This window comes from Aricia agestis, chromosome 16, assembly GCF_905147365.1.
Source record: "Aricia agestis chromosome 16, ilAriAges1.1, whole genome shotgun sequence".
Lineage (NCBI taxonomy): Eukaryota > Metazoa > Arthropoda > Insecta > Lepidoptera > Lycaenidae > Aricia > Aricia agestis.
This window is the reverse complement of record NC_056421.1, coordinates 3,302,545-3,327,172: the sequence shown is the minus strand read 5'-3', so window position 1 is coordinate 3,327,172 and position 24,628 is coordinate 3,302,545. Positions and strand designations below refer to the sequence as shown.

The 24,628-nt window shown below is 38.5% G+C and overlaps 1 protein-coding gene and 1 long non-coding RNA gene across 7 annotated transcripts in view; both read left to right on the top strand.

Annotated features, from left to right (window-relative positions):
* LOC121735071 (uncharacterized protein CG43867) overlaps positions 1–20,739 on the top strand; it is a 377,036-nt gene extending 356,297 nt beyond the window's left edge. For 4 of the 6 annotated variants that reach the window (XM_042125747.1, XM_042125745.1, XM_042125749.1 and 1 more), the window contains 16 exons: positions 1,361–1,553; positions 2,137–2,506; positions 2,818–2,958; positions 7,195–7,339; positions 8,394–8,506; positions 8,848–9,042; positions 12,753–12,872; positions 13,640–13,797; positions 14,678–14,855; positions 15,334–15,489; positions 15,894–16,068; positions 16,315–16,486; positions 17,048–17,177; positions 17,756–17,887; positions 18,464–18,544; positions 19,248–20,739. In XM_042125747.1, coding sequence (XP_041981681.1) covers positions 1,361–1,553; positions 2,137–2,506; positions 2,818–2,958; positions 7,195–7,339; positions 8,394–8,506; positions 8,848–9,042; positions 12,753–12,872; positions 13,640–13,797; positions 14,678–14,855; positions 15,334–15,489; positions 15,894–16,068; positions 16,315–16,486; positions 17,048–17,177; positions 17,756–17,887; positions 18,464–18,544; positions 19,248–19,553 — 2,765 coding nt within the window. In that variant the 3' untranslated portion in view covers positions 19,554–20,739. The remainder of the gene's footprint in view (positions 1–1,360; positions 1,554–2,136; positions 2,507–2,817; positions 2,959–7,194; positions 7,340–8,393; positions 8,507–8,847; positions 9,043–12,752; positions 12,873–13,639; positions 13,798–14,677; positions 14,856–15,333; positions 15,490–15,893; positions 16,069–16,314; positions 16,487–17,047; positions 17,178–17,755; positions 17,888–18,463; positions 18,545–19,247) is intronic. The other 2 variants (XM_042125746.1, XM_042125748.1) reach the window with 2 other exon arrangements.
* A 1,353-nt stretch (positions 20,740–22,092) lies between these two features.
* Positions 22,093–24,431, top strand: LOC121734684. Its single transcript, XR_006036778.1, has 2 exons — positions 22,093–22,794; positions 23,211–24,431. It is a non-coding gene; the product is annotated as an uncharacterized LOC121734684 (long non-coding RNA).
* Positions 24,432–24,628: the final 197 nt, after the last annotated feature.

Below are 24,628 nucleotides of genomic sequence, written 5' to 3'. Positions count from 1 at the left end.
GCGTGTTTACCCAGTCTGGCGCAAGTGAGCCTTAGTGTAGTATAAGAAATAAAAATAATGATAAGTGCCTACTTTATTTACACGCGTATCTAATAGTCAGTCAATAACTGCGCTTTCTTCTTGCATTAACCTATCAACTCCCAAGCGATCGAATTCGACCGCGATAACAATAGAACAACAATAGATTTCCAAGAATCCGCCATCGAGGGATGGGCTACATATAGGCTACTTAATCACTGGATCAATGTAAAGAATGGATACTGGATTCTTTAAGGTAGCCTTTCGAAGCGAGGCGCCGTGCTCGACTTTAAGTGCCTGTTCAGATGAGGCACTTTACGCGCGAAGTCCATGCGCGCGTTTAATTTTCTATTGCGCCCAGACACCGCGTTTTACGCGCGTTTTTACGCTACAAACATGGACTCGAAGTTATCACGCTCCAATCAAATACGTCCATTCGCAACGGACTCGCGCGTAGTTCTGGACGCTGCAATGGCACCCAAGTATCTCGACTTGCGCGTCGCTCGCGCGTTTTGCGGGCAAGTCGAGAGTTCCGCTCATTGCAAGCGTTTTACGCGCGAGTAACGAAACGCGCGTACACATCTGGACGCGATATATGTAGCTCTAGTATCTCGGGTACGCGTGTAAAATGCCTCATCTGGACAGGCTCTTAACCACTCCAAACCATACAATTTTCATTGTCGCGGCGTCACTGACGCTATAGACGCTCGCTTCGAAAGGCTACCCTGGATTGAATTTATCCAGTGGGGACCAGTGGTGCTACCGCTACCTATCAATATAATAATTGTAAGGTAAACAAAGCGTGATGGTATTAAAGTCTTAAGTGTAGGGTCTACGGCCTGTTAACTTTGTCGACAGATACTTTGATATTTACGTATTATTCACGGTGTAAATATTTTCCTTAGTAAAGGGGAAGGCTACCGACAAACTACGGTAGCGATTTTATTTATAAATAAATAAATAAATAAACGTTTATTCCACGGAAATTTAAACATTTTTTTTAAACACAAGATTTTTTTTAGAACAATAATACAGAATACAGACAAATACTATGAAGGTAACTGGGTAAGACAAAAAGCACAAAAGAACAACAAATTCACAAAATAAAATAAAATAAAAAACAAAAAAGAAAATAAAAGACAATAATGCTAAATAAACAAGGCGCATTTAGAGGTAAATTGGTAGGTAGTGTAATGCTCAAACCGTCGAAATGGAATCCACTCAGGTTCATGACTGTGGGTTTCACAGTCCCTGATATTCTGTGGACCCATTTTTTTGTCAGCGTTGGACAGACTAATTAAACCCAATATAATACATAACATTAACAAATCCTATTTTCCAGACACGTCCTTCGAGTCCGGCGCGTCGGACGACTATGCCGTGCCGCCGGACGCGCTCAGCGAGATCACCGGCATGACTACCGGGCCGGCCGGGCCGAGCGGGCAGCGCGACTCCCCGCGCCGACACGACGCGCTAGAGAAGAGCGGACATCTCGCCAAGTTGGGCGGCAAGCTGAAGACGTGGCGGAAACGATGGTGAGCACATGGCCTTTTTACACACGTCATTCGAGTTCGGCACGTCGGACGTCTAGACACTTCCGGCGCTTCAATAGACGTGGCGGAAACGTTGGTAATTGGTAACACTGGACCTATATTAGTAAACGAAGAATAACACAAGACTAACTTTAGTGTAAGTTCCGAAATATACCCAGTATTCTGGCCGTTGTTCTTGACGCCATGTATACGCTTTATTATTGTACTAGTGTAACATGATCCCAACAAAGCTATGTATTAACGTCGATGCACTGGCCAATATATTTGAGAACGAATCAATAATGTAGCGTTGATTCATGACGTCATGAGCACTGGGTTATATTTCGGAACTCAACCCATACTGCTGTCTTTCATCTTTGTCCTAAATCTTAATACATAGGAAGTCACTTGACAGGTAATGACAGACATGAATTAGTTTTACTGCTTAATCCTCGTTTATTGTGTCTAACAGTAGTGAAAAACCTTTTGATTTTTACACAACTGTTGAAATGATATTTTAAGATCGTAATCTGTGTTCTTTATAGTTAAAATACAAAGTTCTAAAACTTCATACAATTGTTTTCAGGTTCGTCCTGAAAAATGGCACGTTGAGCTACTGGAAATCCCAATCTGAGACGCACAGGAAGCCTCAAGGTCAAATCGGACTTGGCGAGGCCTGCAAGATATCACGTAACGACGGCGCTGCGACCTTCGAGATTTTCACCGGGACTAGAACCTACTACCTTACAGCTGACAGCATAGCCACTATGGAGGACTGGATTAGAGTCCTCCAGAACGTCCAGAGACGAAATGCGACGAAGCTCCTGCTGAGCAAAGAAGACAATAAGCCGACGATTCAGGGTTGGTTAACCAAAGTCAAGAATGGACATGCGAAGAAAAGTTGGTGTGTGCTGCTCGGCAAAATGTTCCTGTACTTTAAGACGCCAGGGGATCAGGTAATTTGTCTAATTTATCCATGCTTTTAAAATATATTCTAAAAGATAGTCGTTTTTATATTAGGCCATAAATAAATACAGTCTGTTCGCGTTAAAAATATTGTGAATATTGTGTACATTTATCACAAGAAAAAGGTAACACCATCGAGTCATAGAGTTGATATGTCACAGTAAACACGAATATAACGACACGTTCAAGCTATATACCATCAAACCGTTCAGCTTCGTAGGCTGCCAGACAACATACATACTCTCGAAAACATAACCTTTCTTCACAGTCGGGTAAAAATTTCACAGTCAAAATTTTCCAGAACCCTAGCGGCCAGATCAACATGCGCGACGCGCGAGTCGAGGACGTGGAGCACGCGTCGGACTCCGACTCTGAGGAGCGCGCGGACGACGCAGCCCGTCACCTCACCGTCGCCATATACCCGCAGCACCAGGCGTCCGCGGTCAGTACCCTGTTGTGATAGTGTAGTGTGTGTAGTGGAGCACACGTCGGACTCCCGACTCCGAGGAGTGCGCGGACGATGCGGCCCGTCACCTCACCATCGCCATATACCCGCAGCACCAGGCTTCTGCCGTCAGTATCCTGTCTAATTTTGTACTGTATAAGCGGCTGAGCTACTTAAAGTGACACTATACTATAGAGTCCAGCGCAATGATCGCACACTTACAGGAAGATCTTAACTCACTAAGCGTCTGGTGTGTTGCTAATAAAATGATACTCAATCCCTCAAAATGTTTTTACATGAAATTTACTCGGAAAAGAAACAACGACAACAGTCATGTTTTTTATGCAATCAACAGCACACCGATTAGTGAGGTAACGATCGTTCGCGATCTTGGTGTTATCTTGGATCAGAAGTTAGACTTCCGTCATCACATTGACCATATTATTAAGAAAGGGGGAAGGCTGGCTGGTTTTGTCACCAGACAAACTAATACTTTTAGAGACCCTGACATCCCCATCATCCTATTCAATTGTTTTGTCCGCAGCTTGTTGAAATACTGTAGCCCAGTCTGGAACCCTATCTATGCTGCTCACATTAATAGAATCGAAAGACTCCAAAAACATTTCTTTACCACCTCACCTACGCGAACAACCGTTGCAATGATCTCGTCACATACGACTCTAGACTTAATTATTACAAAGTAATTTCACTCGCAGATAGACGTAAGATAGCCGATATTGTTAGTCTACAGAAAATTCTTACTGGAAAGTTGGAAAGCACTGAGCTACTCGAAAAAATGCAAATCCGCGTACCGCGCCCCGGAAGTCGACTATGCAACATATTATTATTTTTAACAAAAAATTAAAACCGACTTCCAGGGTAAAAACAATAATAATTTATAATGAACAAAAAAGTGTTAAATAATTCTTACTCTTTAATGTGCCTTATGCATAACTCTCCTAAACCTCAACTATTTATATCTACACAATCTTCATTATTTTGAAGACGGTACCAGCTAAGAATGCTGAGTTCTATGACAAAATATTTTTAATATTTAAGACTGGTACCGACTTCAAAATAATAGAAATAGTTGAGGTTTAGGAGAGTTATGCATAAGGCACATTAAAGAGTAAGAATTATTTAACACTTTTTTGTTCATTATAAATTATTATTGTTTTTACCCTGGAAGTCGGTTTTAATTTTTTGTTAAAAATAATAATTTCACTCTTTTTAGTCATATTTAATAAGTTGGTTTTTTGTACAGACTAATGTGTTATGCTTAGTGACTGGATCCGACAGCTCGCTCTTGATCAAGCAATGATAAAATTAATATTCATGTACGCCTGTCTTTAAAGGCTCTAAAGTACTGTGTGAATTTATTTCTATTATTACACTCATGGAAACTTATCAGCTCAACATAATATAATATTATGCTCAAATATAACTATAATCGTCCTTATAAATTTTAAGGAGAATAAAATACCTCATAGATCTTATAATCAAATTGCTAACTTGGTACCCTAAACACCAAGCTCGAATTATTTACATTGAAATAACATTATAATTTTGTAAATCGTTCAACAAATTCGGGTTTCGTTCTTAAAGACGATTAAAAGTACCAATAATAAGGGTTATTATAATTAGATAATTCATGGTGTGGCGACTGGTGGTAGTGATAATGATGATGATGGATGTAACTTGCATAGTAGCATATGCTTTCAGTTCTTAAACCAACTCCGAAACGCCCAAACTTGTATTTATAAGGAATCCGGAGTTCTCTTAGCACCTTCGGAACCATGGTATATCTTATTGGAAAATCTTGCTTTTTTGTAGCATATGCTTAGGATTCAAATTCAAATTCTTTATTAAGCATACAATAATATACAATAGTATAAAAGCTAGGTAGCGTACATCACGTCGTCTAATCCCATACTAAGTAAAAACTTGTGTTATGGCAATCAGACAACAGATGCACGCCGAACAATTTTATCCTAATATATATTATTTACACATTCACACACACAATCACACTACACTTTATCACGTAAAGTCTCTTTCGGCGACGTGATGCGCGCTTCGTTCGGGAGCCTCCCCCGGAACCTCCGGTAAACTACACCGGCGGGCCAGAACTCCTCCACCTCGAAGATGGATAAAACTTGAGTCGGCACTCTCACCACAAAGGAACTGAAATTCACTTTGTGTCGAGAGTGCAGACGCTCCACCCTCAAGGTGTAGGTGGTCTTCTCGCGGATGTAGTTTACGACGTCTTCGACCGTCATGGACCAGTGCAGGCGCGACACGTAGAGCGGCGTCGCGGGCACCTCGCTCCGCAGGCGCAGCTCGGGCACATAAGGTGCGGTGCCGCGGTGGTTGCGGACGGTGGGCTTCCTCTTCTCCCTCCTCATCGCACCTCCTACTCTCGTCCCTGTCGAGTCGAAGATGTTCAGCCTTGCGGCCCTCCTTTGCACCCCTCGCCTTTGCCCGCGGGGGCGGAGCGGGGCAAGCAGCGACGCTTGCATAGTTTTTCGCTTGAGTGGATACTTCTTAAAAAAGTGAAATCACTATATGTTTCCATATAAATTTTGAGGAGTTCCCTCGATTACTCATGGATGTATGGTGGAATGGTGGTGATGATGATGATGATTAATGAAATTTGCATAGTAGTATATGCTTTCAGTTCTTAAGACAACGCCGAAACCCCCAAACATGTATCTATAAGGAGTAAGGAGTTCTGTTCGCCACCTTCGAACCATGGTATATCCTGGTGCAAAATCTTATTTTATGGTAACATATGCCTAGAATACTTCATATGAAACCAAAAAAATCATATGTTTCCATTTGAATTTTGAGGAGTTCCCTCGATTACTCATGGATCCCATCATCAGGTCACCACTTTTCTGAACATGGTACCAAATTGGAGTAATACCCTATACAACAAAACAAAAATTTTGAAAATCGGTCCACAAACGGCGGAGTAATCGTTGAACATACATAAAAAAAACATATCCACAGCCGAACGTATAACCTCCTCGTTTTTGGAAGTCGGTTAAAAAACCTTCAACTTACCTGTGCACCGAACTAATTACGGTCAACACTCGCCACTCTATCGTCTTTGCTATGCATATAACAATGTCTGCCATGAACTTGATATATTCAATGCATCGATCAAATCGATTAAACACCATTTCATGTCTCCTAAATTATTGTGACCACTTTATTTATATTATTATTGTCAATTGTAACTTGTAACCGTTTTCGTGTTTCTTTTTATGTTACTGTTAAATTCCATAATATTGTGTTTACCTACCAAAAACTTCTTAAAATATTTTTTGTAAGAGCGTAATTTATATTGCATGCTGTGTTCACTGTAGAAGGTTGTACACTCAGTTCTACTAACATACTATATTATTTTATCAAATTGTTCTAGTGATACAGCCAGTTTGTGAACCTTTCAATAAAAAAAAAATTATTCAGATTTTCCCTTCCCTTTCGATTTGAATTCGAAGCTTGTTGGTCAACGCTACGTTTTCGAACCCGAGTCGAACAAGAATTGTAAATCATCACACACCGCCCTTTTTTCCATACAAACGTTGTCCCCTGTTTCCTCCCTGGATAATGCTAGTAGAGTTAAGAAAACTTTCCTGAATATCTACGGCCACTAATACAATGTCCCTATGTTTTCATTTTTTTCATAATTTAATTATTAAATAAGATATGAACGTTCAAAAACCCAAAAAAATTGCCAGATTTTCCGCTGTGTGCAAACGTCCAGAAAACAGATTTGGCTAGATTATACAAAAAAAATCAAAACATAGGAACACAGATTAAGCCTTTCTTTAATCTTTAGTGAAAAAAGTACTTAAATCGGTTAAGTTTTGGAGAAGGAATCAGGGGACAACGAATCGTTGATTTTCTGGATTTTCTGCAGTTGTCTCTATCGCATTCTGCGATATAGGCTTGAGGTAAGGGAGACAGCTATAGATATTACATATTACACGTACTTTTTATTCATTTCTCTAGCCCCTGGTGTATCCTCTTAAAAGGCTACAACTTCTTGACTACTAAATGTTTAATGCTAGGCAATACTGATGAAGGGAAATTCCTGTCGAAATACCTTCGAAAGTGGGCATGAGTTAAACACTCCTTAAATGTAGCCAATTTAGACGTCCAGAATTTTTTAGTCGTGCTATAGTAACAAGTCGGTAAATCGTCACTAAATAAATCTACTTCCAGGGCCCAACATACCTGTTATTCGAGAACAAAGCGGACAAGGACTCATGGCTGTACCACCTCACCGTGGTGAGCGGCGCCGGCCTTAGTCGCGGGACGCACTTCGAGCAGCTAGTACAGAAACTGATGGAGACTGACGGAGATGCTAGTGAGTATAGCTCCCAATGTGTACAAAAACGTTATAGTTATTCGTACAATGTAAAAGTGCCAGCGCTGCATGAGCGAAAGAGAGATGATTTTTATGGTTCCGTAGCCAAATGGCAAAAAACGGAACCCTTATAGATTCGTCATGTCTGTCTGTCCGTCCGTATGTCACAGCCACATTTCGCCGAAACTATAAGGGCTATACTATTGAAAATTGGCAAGTAGATGTAGTCTGTAAACCGCATTAAGATTTTGATAGAAAAATGGAAAAAATCATATTAAAGTTTCTTATATAATGTCATGATAAGTCTAAAAATAATATATAATGTACATTACTATAAAAACTACCAACGAAATTTGGTTTGGACGATATCTAGCAAGTATTTTTTTTTATACGTCATAAATAGTAAACCTTAAACCAACAAAAAAAATTTTCATCTAACCTATACGTGTGGTGTATCTATGGATAGGTCTTTAAAAATCATATTAAAGTTTTTCTAACTTGAATAGTTTACGAGAGAGACTCTTCCAAAGTGGTAAAATGTGTGTCGTCGTCGTCGTCGTCGTCCCCCCCCCCCCCCTCTAACTTCTAAAGTAGGGGCATGATAAGTCTAAAAATAATATGTGATGTACATCAACGAAATTTGGTTTGGACGATATCTAGCAAGTACTTTTTTTTATGTGTCATTAATGGTAAACCTTAAATTAATTTTCATTAAATCAACTGAAAAATAAATAAAAAACCTTTTAATTTCATTAAAATAAACCTTATTGCTGCTGCGGAACCCTTCATGGGCGAGTCCAACTCGCACTTGGCCGCTTTTTGTAATTTATATGGGCAAACACTCCCGTGTCATGACTGTTCCAATATATAATATAATTCAGCGCTTACGTTATAAGCGCTGAATAATAATATATACGCTAACTTACGTTCTCGTTGAAGCCGTCGCGCACGCATAAGTCTGATACAAGGCCTCTAAATTAAAGATATTGACAAAAACAATTAATTTTATTATATTAAAGTTAATTATGTATTCAATAATGTTTTGTAATTACAGATTGTGTTCTATGGAGGCATCCCACGCTGCTTTACTCTAAGGAGAGTATAACGTCACCACTCACGTCGCTCAACTCTGAGGCACTACAAGCTGAGGCATTAAAACTCTTTAAAGTAAGTAGTAATTTATTAACTAATTGACGACGAAAGCTCAGTCGACTCGCTCGACTCTTTCACTGCAATTCATTGAACGCGCGGTTACCGTACTGGTTTCAGCAACAAAACTGTCCTTTATTGTCTCCCGAAATGTGTACCAAATATTGTTAGGATCTGCCGTTTTGCAAGAATATATTTTTTTTACTAAAGTACTGTCACAAAACAAGCAGTTTCGAATGATACGAAATATTAATGCCATGGCTATATATTCGTGCGTAAATAATTGAGACAAGCGAACTATTTCTACATGCTATCGTAATATTTTCTATGCAATTTATTGTATAATTCCCCTGTTTCAGTGCGTCCAACTATTCATGTCTGTAGCCGTGGAACACGCGGGCATAGATTACCACGTGGTGCTAGCGCAGAACGCACTCCAGCAGTGCCTCGAAGTTCCCGAATTGCAGGACGAGCTGGCGTCCGCGTTATGCCGGCAGACCGCCCCGCACGCGCCCGCCAAACTCGGCGTGCAGGTACACCGCCGGCTTAACGCAGTAAGTGCCGCACGCTTGCCGGGGTTGTAGCGTGGGAGGGGACTGACGTGATAGACTCTTCCTACACTCAGTCCGAGTGTAGGAAATGACAGGCGACTGTATGTAGTGATGGCATAGCATAGTTATGTAACTGTGTAGGGACTGACAGAGGTATTTAGGGACTGACAGAGGTATTTAGGGACCGCCAGAGGTATGTAGGACTGACAGAGGTATGTAGGGACGACAGAAGTATGTAGGGACTAACAGAAGTATTAACTGTGTAGGGATTGACAAAGGTAGGAGAAACTGACGTTCGCGTTGTGCGACCAGACCGACGACACGTGGACTATATAGTGACAGGGGACTGTTTTATATAATGTATCACGCGACTATACGATGACTATCATGACTTTACATTATTTTTTACTCAGCTAATAAAAATTTGACTGACTGTTTTCTTTTTCATATTTTCTTTTTCAATTCAACCACCATCTACTTCGACTTGACATCAGATGAGGTAAAATGGTCCTAACCACGGGTATACGTTCCCCGGCGCTTGCATTTTTAATATTTATTTGGAACATAATAATATAAAAATAGGTAACTGAAATATAAAATTACAAAGACATAAGAAATATTATGTTTCATCTCAGCACTAGCTAACATGAAAATTAGTTATGGTATTGTTTGTCCCTATCATTCATTTGCTATTTCCTAGAAAACATTAATTAATATAATATGACTAAACAGAACCATAACATGCCCTAACCCTCTTACTAATAATAATGAAACAGATGTTTTGCCATTGTCTTTTGAGCGACTTTACAATACATTAGACAAGAACAAAACATTGCATGGCGTGTTTATTGTATAAATATTTTATTAGTAAGGAGGTAAGTGTTTAATATTTAAGGTGACATTAAAAGGCATGGCTTCTGGTTCATAATGACTGTACAAAACTACGTATTTGCCAGCATTTGCAAACTATTTCTTGTAAATACTGGCACAATTTGATTTCGCTTTTTACGCTGAAATAGCTTCAAAGCGATGCTTGCTTTTCTCATATGTAAAACCACCTTTGTATAGAAAGCATTCACCCGTAGAGTAGACATAGCGCTCTATGGTGTAAGCTTCTGGTGAAACCTTGGTCGACTGAGGGTATATATCTGTCTCTTTCTTTTCTATGTAAATATTGGTAGTATACAGAGACAAAATACCCTGCACAGAACTAATAAATTAAGTTAAAAACCTTTGCTTTAATCTAAAAGCAACGCTAACTAACGCTTTGTCCATAGTAGTGGACAAACGCGAATCAATAAAATTGAACCTTTAGTTTATACCGTAGCTTAACGATAAAAACGACTGACCGGAAAAATAGGATCTACTATTCGATTTTTTAATATTTTGACTCGATGAATCTTAAACTCGATTTATTTTATTTTAGCAGTTGTTTTAATTTCAATATTAGTTCTGTGTCATGCGATCGAGGTAAAGTACTCACGGCTTAAGTTTAAATATACACTAACAAACCATATTACAGCTTAGTGTGTCGCTGTAAGTAGCTTTTGTGTGATCAATTTGGAAACGTGGACGTGGTTATTGGCTTCTATAGTAATGATAAAAAAACAGGAAAAAGGTATTATTCCAACTTGATCGGCAAGCTGGCAACATTTAAAAAAATGAAAAAATGTTGCCAGTGCAGTGCGGTTTCAAATGGAATGTTGGTGTAAATTTTATCCCTCATTTTAGCCCAGGAATGCCCCCTCCCTTAGTTTTAGGGAATGACTCATATCATAGCTAGTTCGCACTGCATCTCCTATAAGGTTGATGTTGTTTTTTTTTCTAAGGTAAGTTTTGGTGTTCAGTATGACTGTATAATCGCCTTTCTACCTTCTCATACTATCGCTAAATTTTTATCCCAAATCTATGTGTTTTGTCTACCTTAGTTCATAAACATAATATGGTTAGATATCATGTTACATATTTTTTTTCTTTGACCTCTTAATTTTTTTCATCTACTTGTCACAAAAAATGACATATGCGGTCAATAGATGGCGCTTTATATGTTTTTTTTTAATGTTTTTGAAGCATTTTGTTTAAGTTACATAATTCATACGCAACTACTAGCTGCAAAAGTTCCAAATTAAAGAAAACAAAGAGTCGAGAGGTCAGAAGTCAGAAATAATTCTAGCGATCTGTAACAAACAACAATCATAATAAACTTACTGATAACGAGAGTTTTTGGCTTGTTTTGGCTCTGACAGTGACTAAAATCAGCATTAAATGATTAGAAATAACAAAGAACAATTTAGAATCCAGAAAGGAGTTGATAATTTTAGTAAATAAAAAGAAAAGAGTTGCATAATAAAATTTAGAAAAAAAAATATTATGCACCTCTTTTCTTTTTATTAGTAGTATCTGATTTCCGTTAAGTAGTTACTTAACGGAAATCAGAATAAAATAAGTGAGATGCTAGTATATTCGTAGTAACATTTCGAGGGCGACAGGCTATGATTTGCAGAAGTCAGAAATTTTTAACTATGTATAAATAAACTTTTCTGGTAACTTTAACCACGGCATTATACAGTCTTACTATCTTACGAGTATCACACTGTACCATACCACACCACTTTAGGGAGCAGCACATAGGGCTTACTGTCACAAATATAATGGTGAGGGGTTTAGATCACATACAATATACAATAATAAGGGGTAACATCTAATACAGACACCCTATCAATCATTACTTTTTTAATGTATTACATACTAAAGTCCGGCCTCAGAACACGCAGAATTTCTTATATTCACCCCTTTTCTCGCGCAGGAATATGTGAATAGCAATATAATATTCTTGCTTGAGAGTAAGACAATCAATATTAATAGGTAAATATACGAAAGTCTCTGTCCTCGACGTTCGGACTTTATATTTATTTGTGTGTTATTATTATTATTATTCATCATAATGGTTGCTAACATTTAAAACTTCTTAAAATCGCAATCACTAATTTGGTTATGGTTCCTATCTGTGTATTTTTTTTTTGTAATTAAAAAATAAGTCCATGTTGTAGTATATTTCTTTGTTTAATGGTTCGACTTATAAAATGTAGTATAATTAAGAAAAATATCGAATATTATATCATGTGTAGTTTAATCATTGCTTAAGTTTAAAAAATATGGCTTTGGTGATTTATCTTTAAATAAAATCTCTCTAGTCTCTTTGGACTGGAAAACTGTTGAGAAATGAAATAAAATATATTATAATATTACAGTACACGATAAACAGAAAAACATTGCATTTCAAAACTATATTGCATTCACTTACAAGTACAAACTCTATACTTCACATTTTACCCCAAGTAATTATTAGTACATTGACAAATATTTACTTATCTCTTTTACTCGCGCACGAAACTATTGCTAATGTGTGCCATTGGAAACAAGATAGCAAGATATTCGTGCGCAAGTGTAAGAAATAAGTAGCAATGGATCAGTGAGTGAATTTTACCCACCCATTTTACCAAACACATTTTAAATCTACAGTCAGAGAACACCATACACTTTACACGCTGCTAGCCACTATCTACAACTCACTGGACACAAACCACAAATTACAAAAAAAAATGTATATCAAGCTGCTGGCCAATATCTACTAATCACTGAACACAAACCACAAATTAAAAAAACGAATAGCAAGTCCCCAGTTCAGGCACACCAACATTTCATTTGTACAGCAACTGCTACTGTGTGCGACGCAATCGCTGTTCACGTGCGATTCCGGCGCGTCATCAGTCGGCGGCGACAATAAGGGCGACCAGACGCAGCACTCCGCCGGCTCGCCGAGCTCCATACAGGTAAGAGAGAGACAGACATGTGTGTAGCTGACGTGCGAGAGGGACGCATGTAGCTGTACTGTGCGTGTCGTCAGTCGGCGACGAGTGGCGACAATAAGGGCGACCAGCCGCAGCACTCCGCCGGCTCGTCGAGCTCCATACAGGTGAGAGAGAGAGAGACATATACGTGTAGCGAGAGAGATGCATGAAGTTGTACTGTGCGCGACGCAATCGCTGTCCACTTGCGATTTCGGCGCACCTTCTAACGCATTCTCAACACAGGTAAACGACGAGAGAGACTTATGTGCGTAGCGAAAATACGACAAAGATGCATGCAGTAAGGGAACTGAATAGCAATCGAGTGTTCATACAGGTAAGTAAAAGTATCGGGATTGAAAGAGATTTATTATGGATGGTGTAGCATAAGCAAGAAAGAGTCGCAGCTGCAGCAGCTATTATAACTAGCGAAAAACCAGCCGTAAGAGCCAAGCTCTATACAATTTTAATAAGAAGCCAATAATTGTGTCCACAGCAAATATTTTTATTATATGAGAAAGGCAAGTAAGTAGTATGACCTAAATTATGTTAAAAAAGTCTGTATTTTATTCCAAAAAAATATAAAAGCATTTAAGATTTCAGGAAAGAAAAGGAAATATTATGCCACTGCCTACTACTTAAAGTGCCTCTTTTTTCTATCTCCTACAACTGTATGATTAAAGAAGACCTTGTAACCATAGATTGCCTAAGGTGTCAGTAGAATAAGTAAAACTAATCAGATCAATTTGCAGGCGCCTTTAATCTCAGTGGATTGTAAAAGCAACCCGCCCACCTACAGCTTCGTGCAGGGTTGGCAGCTGCTAGCTCTGGCCGTCAGTCTGTTTGTCCCACGGAATAACAGGCTGCTATGGTACCTTAAACTGCACCTGAGCCGGCATTCGGACTCAAAGTAAGTAGCAATGAATTATGGAAAGGGGGATGGCCAGGTGATTGTCTATCTATATACTAATAGTATTGACATATAAATTTTAATTATAAAAAAACAAAACTCATCTCATTACAGAAATCACATTATGTGGCTACATACTCAACAATAAATTATTTTAAAAGAATATTTGTAATTGAAACTCTTAAAAAGAATAAAGATGGCTTTCCAGGGGACTGATTTATCTAACAGTAGTATTTTACTATAGGAGAAGCTTACCAAACTACGCACCAGAACAAACTTCACACTGATTGCTTTCAGTTTCATGATATAAATGTTTCGGGCTTATACAAAATTTCACTTAAACACTGTTTTTAAATATAGTCAGGGGACTGTTTAAAAATTCGAGAAAAACATTCACGTATATATTTTTTAAAATATTGTAGTAAAGAAATTATTGTTCACTGTTTTTAGAGAGAGAAAGATATTAACATTTCTTACATAAAATTTGCCTCTGACAACTTTGTGTTAAATTTACTGTGAATCACCCATATCAGTAAACAGTACCTTTATAAGCAAATAAAAACCTTCGTACGTTATTTAGATACTAGATGACGTCCGCAACTCCGTTGCGCCAAAATTCGTTTATCACGCGAGAACCGTACATTTTTTCGGGATAAAAATATCATATTATGTCCTTTTCCGGGGCTCTTAGGTATCTCCATACCAAATTTCAGGAAAATCGGTTCAGCGGTTAGGTCGTGAAGAGGTAACACACAGACAGACACACTTTCGCATTTATAATAATAGTATGGATCTATGTAAACAAAAGAACATAGAAATCTTAAGTAAATCTAACTAAAAGCATTAACCTAGTTATTAATAATCATGACTACTTTTTCAGAACGGAATGCGGCAAGTACGCGGCGTACTGCGCACGCGCGTTGGAGCGTACGCTACGCAACGGCGGCCGCACGGACAAACCGTCGCGTATGGAAGTCCTGTCTATACTCCTGAAGAACCCCTACCATCACAGTCTACCGCACGCCATACCTGTCCACGTGCTCAATAATACTTACCAGGTATGTTATGTCATCAAATCTAGTAATTTATGCCCAAGATAATTAAGACAAAAAGCTATGAACTGGGACATGTCGGCGATTGCAAGCTATTTTATAGAAAAGTGGTTACAAAGATGTAATATCAGTATAGGTTCTACTTTTTAATAGTAAGAAGAATATATTTAAAAACGTGTGTTCTTACATATGTACGCAAAAACGCGTACACAATAAACACGTATACGCACGCACAAGCGTGAGTGTGCTTACAGTTACGCAAACAATATTGCTCTCTCTGAGCTATGAATAATTATTTGCAAACAATATTGCTCTCTCTGAACTATGAATAATTATACAATTTATTTATAGCTCAGAAATTCGCATTATGTTTATTTTAAACGCCCAATATCACATGTATGCGCTTTTGTCTATATGTATAATGTATCAACTTTATTTAGACTTTTACACAATTTTTATCCTATAATCTATATTTTTCATCCAGGTGGTGAGTTTTGACGGATCGACGACAGTGGAGGAATTCCTCAATACGCTGTCCGCGGAGCTCGGCTGTCGCGAGCCGGCCGCGTCGGGTTTCTCGTTGTTCAGCGACGATCCGATAGAGAAGGATCTAGAACATCACATCAAGTCTGATAAAAAGGTTGGTGTTGTCTGGTACTTCGTAATTGTAGAGTAATAGCGTGTTTCAAAACTTAAACATTATATTTTCGCAAGAACCAAAATATTTTTCAGGGATTACGGCTGCCTTCACATTAAGTCGCGAGTAGTGCGGCAGCCGCGCGACTTTTATACTAAAACGAGCCGCGCGGCCGCCGCGCTAAGGCAGCCAAAAAGTATCCTATGTATAATATACTTAAAGTATATCCACACCTTTCGACAAAATCGATTTGACGGTTTGGACATTAAAAGATAGCAGACCGGCAGCCAGAAAGAAGAGACTTATAATATGAGTATGGATTCTCGCACATGATGAACCATCAATCCTAATTCGACCTATTAAATGTGTTAAATATTTAATTATAATATTTCTTTATTCCATTCCAGCTGTGCGACATAATATCCAAATGGGAGACGGCACTCCGCGAGAAGGGTTCGGGCAAGTTTGAGAACTCTCGCGTCATACGACTGACGTTCAAGAGCCGGCTTTACTTCCGATCGGCCGTTCGCACGGAGACCGACAAGGAACGACTGTTGCTGTGCTACCAGGTTAACCAGCAAGGTAGGTTTGATGCAGTTTTAAGTATAAAACTTAAGTTATATTAAAGGTAAAAATTTAAGGCTATATAGTGTACCGATATAAAACCTTTTGAAATCAGTTGTAACAAAATAAGGTGTTGTTTTTTTGAAAAAAATTCGCAAAAGTGCGCCTTAAATTTTGCAATTATTTTACCAAACTTCACATCAATTTCTTCTAATCTCAATGGATTATGTACATAATTTTAACGTTACTCATTTTTTTTTTCAGTGGTAGCAGGTCGGTTCCCGGTAACTCGTTCCCTAGCTGCGGAACTCGGCGCGCTGATGGCACAACTTGACATGGGCGACTACTCGCAGTCGGCCGCGGCGCACGCGCAGCCGCTCGCCGCGCGCTTCTACCCGTACAGATACCGCGCGGGACTCACTAACGATGAACTCAGGTGACGTCTCGCTCACACTGTATATACCTCTCGCTCACACACACGCGCTCGCTAGCTGCGGAACTCGGCGCGCTGATGGCACAACTCGACATGGGCGACTACTCGCAGTTGGCCGCGGCGCACGCGCAGCCGCTCGCCGCGCGCTTCTACCCGTACAGATACCGCGCGGGACTCACCAACGATGAACTCAGGTGACGTCTCGCTCACACTGTATATACCTCTCGCTCACACACACGACCACTACATATTTTTGATGGAGGGTTTTAATACAATTAAGTAAACAAAACTTCAACGATGTTCGGAACAAAAGTCTTAGGCATTTGGTTCAAACCTTAACCTTAATAGCCTAACCAAAGGTACTAACTACACTTTGGCTCCCACAAGACACAAAATTAGATGGGGCGTTGCGATATAGTTTGTAAAGTTCATGATAAAGCCTGTTACATCTACAATCTACATAATATAAGACTAAAGTTCATGAAATAACTTTCAAATATTATATTAATGTGACAAGATCTAAACCATTACAGCACATATTATTCTAATTTCCTTTTTTTACAGGGAGGTGGAAGAAAAGCTCAAGGCTAAGTGGGTGGCGTTGAAAGGACGGAGCGCGGCGGACTGCGTGCGGATATACCTCAACTGTACGCGCAAGTGGCCCTTCTTTGGCGCCACGCTATTCCAGGCCAGGGTACGTACAGACAGACAACTTTAAAATATATAGTTGCCTGTGTCGATATAACTAGCGCCACAGTCCTTAATCGACACCGGAAAAATTCCGGTCTTCTTAGGCGATGGTACATTCACAGCTTCATAAGTTGCCCTTTCAAGTGATGGCAGTATTTTTGAACTCCAATGCAGCTCCAATGAACGGTTTGATGGATTTAGCTTACACTCTACAAGTCCAACGTACTTGTATAATGGAGGTCAATGGTACACTGTGAGATTAACGCGGGGCATTATATCACAATAAAAAAATACATGTGGCACTCGGGGACTGCCGCGGCAAAGCTATTTCATAGCATCAAGTCTACACGCATACGTCTAGCCGCACGCACACAAACACCGTGCCGAAGTCTGCCAAACTGAAACTACGTTAGACGATGCGCGGCTTTCAACGCCGCACCGCTGTGCCGGTCGGAGTGGGGATTTTTCAAGTTTTTTGGTTACCGAATTTCTTGATCCGGTTGCCGCGCTCGCGATAAAAGCTACGCAATGGTTTAAAAAAACGAAATGGCAGATTTTTTACTGTATTTTTTCTGTTTCCAGATCAAACAGCCGGAGTTGTCGTTGGCGTGGCTGGCGGTGTCGGAGGAGGGCGTGGCGGCGCTGGAGCTGGCCTCCATGAGCGTCATCGCGCGGTATCCCCTCGCCTCCATCGGCCTGTTCGGCGGGCTGCAGGTGCGTCATTTCTGTGTACTGAGATAAGTGTGTCCCGAAATATAACCCAGTGCACTGACCAGTGATCATGACGTCATAAATTATTTCGGAACTTACGCTATAAGTATAATACATATAAGTGTCTAAACACACTAGGCCGGAAATAAGCGGCAAAGTAAGTGTAATAATTTAAAATATATTACAGGCGTAATCCTGCCGAACTTCGGCTGCGTATTTTCGGCCCAGTGTGTTTAGATTAGGTCGTGTCGTGTCATTTTCACGATTTGTTTATTGATGATTACATGTCCTATTTTTGCCCTTCATACCAGCTCGATACGCCATAACAATAATATATCGCTTTTACATTTTCACTCTGTATATCATTTTCAATCTTCTATTGTAAAATCCCCGAGTCCCCGTGAAAATGCAAAAGCGATCGAAAAGCGAGAAATGGATAAAATGCCCTTATTTCTAACATTACTTACATTAATAAATTAGCAGCAGGGCACTGTTAATTTATTAATGTATTGTTTTGACTTTTTGCAGCCACTTAAAAAGTTTTTAAACTACCTTAAGTCTTATTTAATGTAATTTCAGGATGATCTGATGATGCTGATCGACGCGGACGACCCCACCAGTCCCGTGCACAAGATGTTGATCAGTCTCAATAAACCTAAAGTAAGTCGGTTATTAAAACATTTTTCAGCATTATTTATAAAGTAAGTGGCAAAGACAACAAGCTGTCAAATCTCATTAAATTCATTGAAAAGTATTACAGAAGTTAGTTTTCTTTACAGAGGGTACATTGTGAGTTTTTTTTTTTTCACTTTTTACTGAAATAAGTTACTATTGTTGGCCACTAGAGGTGCCACTTAAGGTACAATTCCGTGCATCGCGACAGTCGTAAGCCGCGGCGGCTCGCGACAATAGTCATTGTATGAAAATGTATGGCACCGTTTCTAACTTTGACAGACGCGCGCGGCCGACGACAGTCGTAGGCCGCGCGCGGCTTACGACTGTCACGATGCACGGAATTGTACCTTTACTCATACAAAATATAGTTTACTTCATGGTGAGAAGTGACAAAAACTTAAATTCAAACTTTTGGAAAGGACGAAAATATCGCTATTACTCTTCTACGTAGAAACGAGTATTCCTGTCTCACTTCTACTGATATATTTTGAAAGTGAAAGAAACAAATCAACAATAAGGGCCTGTTTCACCACTTCATGATAAGGCTATCTACCAATTAACTTGACAGATTAAGTATGGAGAATCTGTCAAAAAAGTTGTGAATAGCCTATTAGGTACTTTATCAGAAAGTGGTGAAACAACCCTAAGTCTTTGTTAGAATTTTAATTACAAAGTATCGAAATTACAGATGGCAGAGCTAACGCATCTAATAGCGGACTACAAGAACGCGATACTACGGAACGTGCCGCAGGGAACGCCACAGAACTCTCTGCCCCGGCGAAAACCCCCCCACTCGAGCCCCTCCACTTTAGCCCACCACGGAACCCCCGCGCACACACTCAACTCCAACGCAACCTTATCCGCAACCCTCACATCGCACACATCAACATTCCCCCAAGACAGAATAACCCACGGACAACCGGACATCCTCAAATCGACCCCAGACCATAGACACGAGAAAAAAAGACACGCCCAAGACAGCGGGGTCGCGTGAAAATGGACCCTAATGCGACGAGATAAGACTAGTGAAATACAACTGCCAAATTAGTCGGTGCTAGTTGATTAATGTTAAGCCAGCTTTATGTTCGCGTACCCACTTGATGATTTAGTAGTATTAAATAATCTTTACCACAGTAAACATAAATTAAAAAATACATTATGGTAAACTAAAGAAAAACCTGTGTCAAGTTTCAACTCTCACGCAACTTTCATGCATATAAAATACTCATTAAAACAACATTTAAATTGTAGTTGCAATTTCGTTGTCGTCTGTTACAAGACAAGCGCATTACTTTAAAAATAACGTGTTTACTTTGTCGTTCTTCGTGTAAAAGATAAGGCACGAACTCGAAATTTAGACAAATTTACAGGCGTAGATTAAATTTAAACTATCAATTCAGAAATAATCATCATCACCATTAATTTGCCAGTTGTATTATAATAACATATAACAGTAGCGGAAACTTAAAGATGTTACCTCATATTTTGTAGACTCCGCCTTATAGGCTTGTTCTTTGTACAATAGTAGCGCCTGAACTTTAAACCTGGCACGGTAAATACCACATTGCTGCTTTGCGTTGTTGTCGCTGCGTCAACGCTGATAAAAGTTTTTAATGGCCACACCCATTAGTTCGATCATGCAACGTATATATGATGAAACTCAGAGAGTTGTTATATCGCAACGCTGCAACGACGACGCAACAGAACGGAGTTGTCGCTACGTCAACGCTGATAAAAGTTTTTAATGGTCACACTCTTTAGTTCGATCATGCAACGTATATGATGAAATTCTGAGTTGTTTTATCGCAACGCTGCAACGACGATGCAACGGAACGGAGCAACGTGGTCTCAAAGTCCGATCTTAGTCAAAAATATACTCCGAGCAACTTTTTATTGCTTTAAAGGTGTAAAAATATCTATTATAGAAATATACACGGTTACATAAGAACAACTTCACTGTACAGGACTTATTCCGTGCTGGGCAGTGACTTTGCATTAAAAGTAAATTTACACAGGGTTTAGTAATGGTCATGTTGAACTTACAAAATCGGTACCCAAATTCTAGTACCTTAATGCAATGTTTAATCCAGTTTCGTTCTTTGTTCGATGCAGTTTTCTTACAGAATGTAAAGTTGTTTTCTTGAAATGTCAAACTAACGGCTAACACGTTTTGATTGGTCAAAAATCAAAAAGCTTCAGTTTACTGTTTGTCAGAAAACGGACTAGATAAAACAAAGAATAATCCTGCATCAATGTTGCATTATAGTAGAATTATTGTCGTACTGACTTAAAATAACATAAAGGGACAAAATTCACAAAATTGTCAGGAGCTTATTTTTCACATTTTTATTTGAATATGACCGCAAAATAAAATTATACATAAGTGCAGGGTATACGCTATGTAGAGGAGTAGTATAGTACAGGAGGCACATCAAGTAGGTGTAGTACGAGAGTTAAGGTGGCTTTCCGATCCCCGCGGCACGCGACCCCGACCGACAAAAATGCCAATAAAACGCCACTTTATGGCCTAAGCTATAGGTTTCTTTTTGCTCCACACCACTACAGAGCAATGGCGGCTTGGGTCGCTAGATCAATGTCGGTAGAAAATGAATATAGCCTAATTCATAAAGTCGCGTATTCCCTCTTAAAAGGCCGGAAACGCACCTGCAGCTCTTCAATAGTTGCCACTTGCGAATGTCCATGGGCGACGGTAGGTGACCCCGTGACCCGTTTGCTTGTTTGCCCCCTTATTTTATAAAAAAAGTCTCATTTTATTTTAGTTTTTGTCGGTTGCGGTCGCGACTTGCGAGGATCGGAAGACAACCATTAGACGCGAATGTTCCTCGTCTAAATTATTGCAAAATGTCCAATCTAGAGTTATGATGCCGAGTATTTTTTACCTATAGTATTTCTCATAGATGTTTTATTTCTGCTACCAATCTGCAACTGTGATCTGATTTTTACTCGCTTAGTGTTTACAATGTAGTATAGCAATTTTGCGATATATTTGTAATATTAGAAAGTACCAAATGTAATATTGTTTGTTACCTACTACATATTTTGTTCCCTGTGAAATATTGTAGAAATATTTTTACGTTCCATGAAAAGTAAGGAAAATACACATTCCCCCGTACTAATAAAAATGGTTAGTAAAAACGCTACTTATACAATATTTTCTCCTCATTTGTGGGTATTTTCCAACGTCCTTAATCAATATTGTGTATAGTCAATAATCAATATTGTAAAAAATATTGTGTAGCTTTGTATAACAATTTTATTAGTAAGGGGAAAACAATTTTAGCAATATAAGAGAAAGAAAACTTCTTAATTTCGACCTAAGTCTTCGATACATCGAATACTAAAACGATGACAATATTTATTTCGTTTTTTCATGATAAATTGATTAAATCATAATAAGTATGATGCATTTATAACTGTAATAACATAACATTAGTAACACATGGTATTTGGTAACACTATATTTCGATGATTTCTAGATTTTTTTTTTGTATATTTTGTGTATTTATTTTTTACACAAGGTAATTTTTTAATCTGATTTTCTCAAGATCTGATAATGACATCTCATATTATCTTAAGTAGTTTTAATGAGAGTTGATTTTAATTTATTGATTTATTAATGATTTAACATAATTACAATGTATTTTTATTTATTATGCAATAATACCAAGACACTGTCAAAATGTTGATTCATTTTATACATTATATCCTATATCCTAGACCAGTGGTTCTTAACCGGTGGTCCCTGAAGGTATTCCAAGTGGTCCGCGAAGCCATCCTAATAATGCGTGAGAATTCAGAAGTTAGTAAAGAGTATGTAGTCACAAAAATCAAATTAAATTAAAATCTGTAACTTTTAGATTGCCAAATAAAAAGTGAGTGTTAGTTTTACAATTATTTATAATTGTGCTTGTTTTCTTTATCAAACCACTTTTAGTTTAGGAAAATCAACAGGATGGTCCCGGCAAGACAATGATTTGGTTAGATGGTCCGTCATGACTAAAAGGTTAAGAACCACTGTCTTAGACCATTAAAAAATCCATGCTAAAGCCGGTAAAATTATATCTCGGGGAATAATTACGAAGTCACACTACTGAAACTACGCCTTATTTTGTAAGACGAGCTATCGTAGTGTGTAGTTATTGTATGTTTGATGTATCGCTGGCACACATGCATAGCATGCATGCCTAGACCGGCCTCAATTTTTGTTTCACAAAGTTCTGTTACAGCTTTTCTATGCAACGTGACATTTTAGTGGTTGTTTTCCCGCAGCAGAACGATTTACCTACAATCTGTCAAGAAAGTGAAGAAATTAAAAAGTGGCAACATCGTATTGTCATCCCTTTTTCTTAGATTGATTTGGAAGGGATGACACTACGATGTTGCCACTTTTTAATTTCTTCACTTTCTTGACAGACTGTATAGTGGTACTATCGAATCATGCAAGTTATTTTTTGAAAATAAAAATATTTTGTATGACGTACTATGGCCACTTTATGCCGATAGGCGCGAGCGGCTATGACCCGGACGAATTTTATTTATGATTTGAATAAAAAAAAACTTCACAAATCTATTGTACTACTAAGATAGAATCATTTCACTGCTGGAAAGTAACCATTAAAATTTCACGCAGTATTATTCGGTCTATTAAAAATACGTGAGACTCAAAACTTGAATATTATTGTAATCAACAAAAATTACGTGAAACCTACCGTGAAACTCTAATGTGTGAATTATATTTTGATGAAATTTGTAACAATATTTTTAAGTCTCGCCTCTATAGACCAACTAGGCGATAGTTAATGACTGACTTTATGACTTAATGTAATATTAGGGTCATTTAAAACGGTATTTTAGATTAAATTAATGTAAAATAAATTAACTTTTAAAACAACTGTCAGTAACCAATGTATAACTCCCTGTTGGCTGTTTTATACTTATTTATGAATCATCATCAATTATCAGAAAAATTAATTCATTGATAGACCTACGTAAATTGGTCGGGTTATGTCAAGCCAAGACTACAGCATTGATCATCCAACCAAATGATGTAGCCTGACGCCTATGAATAAATTTATGTGATGGTACCTAATAATGAAAGTAGGCAAATTGTATAATAATTTGTTTAATGTAAAGCTTCAAACATTGATGTTTTCAAGTCATATCTGGGGCAATATGTTTTCTGCTCCCAATGTCGAGCCTTGTAAAATATCATTTGTATGTAGTTATAAATGTCAATGTCGACTTTGTATCTTTGAAATAGAATCGAATTCACAATACCATGAACTGATGCTACGGGTGTGACTACAGTTGCGGCGACTAGTCGCGTTTGAGCAAAAACGATGATCCTTTGCGTTGCAGTGCGTACATTCATAAAATATGTATGTATCGACAATGCGTTGTTTTGACATCAAAACGCAGACCGTTTTGTATTGTATTGACGTGCGTCGCCGCAACGCAGATTGCTTTCGTTGCACATCTGCTTAACAACGCACCGCATCGGAGCATCGTGGTTTCGCTCTTTGCAGCTTTGGTCGCTCACTGTATTAGTGATAAGGGTTAAGATATTATGGTCGCGCGTTATGTCGCGCGACATGTCGGAAACGGTTTGCACTTTTTGCATTACACATACTGTTAATATAATTGTGTATAGATAAAGACTAAAGTATTTTGTGCAGTTACTGAATAAGATTAATTTATAGTAATTTATTGTATAATTTTTGGAAATTTTGAATATTTTGTTTTTTTTGGTGTTCAGTTTGTAAATGGCCTACGTAGGAACCTAATTTGTTAAGGCCTAACTTTTATGATTGGCTGATTTTCTATGACGCAACAATAAAGGTGTATGAAGAGATTTTTTGTGTTAATTATTCTGTTTACAAAATTTTCCAATTTTCTTGTGACTCCTGACTACCCCCAATATTTTGTTTAAATTCTTGTGTATTGACACTACCGACCACCGACCAACTCGGTCCAAACATTACAGCATTTTATTCACATAGCAGCTTATACTAAATAAGGAAGGAAATAAATAAAAGACAATTTGAAAAC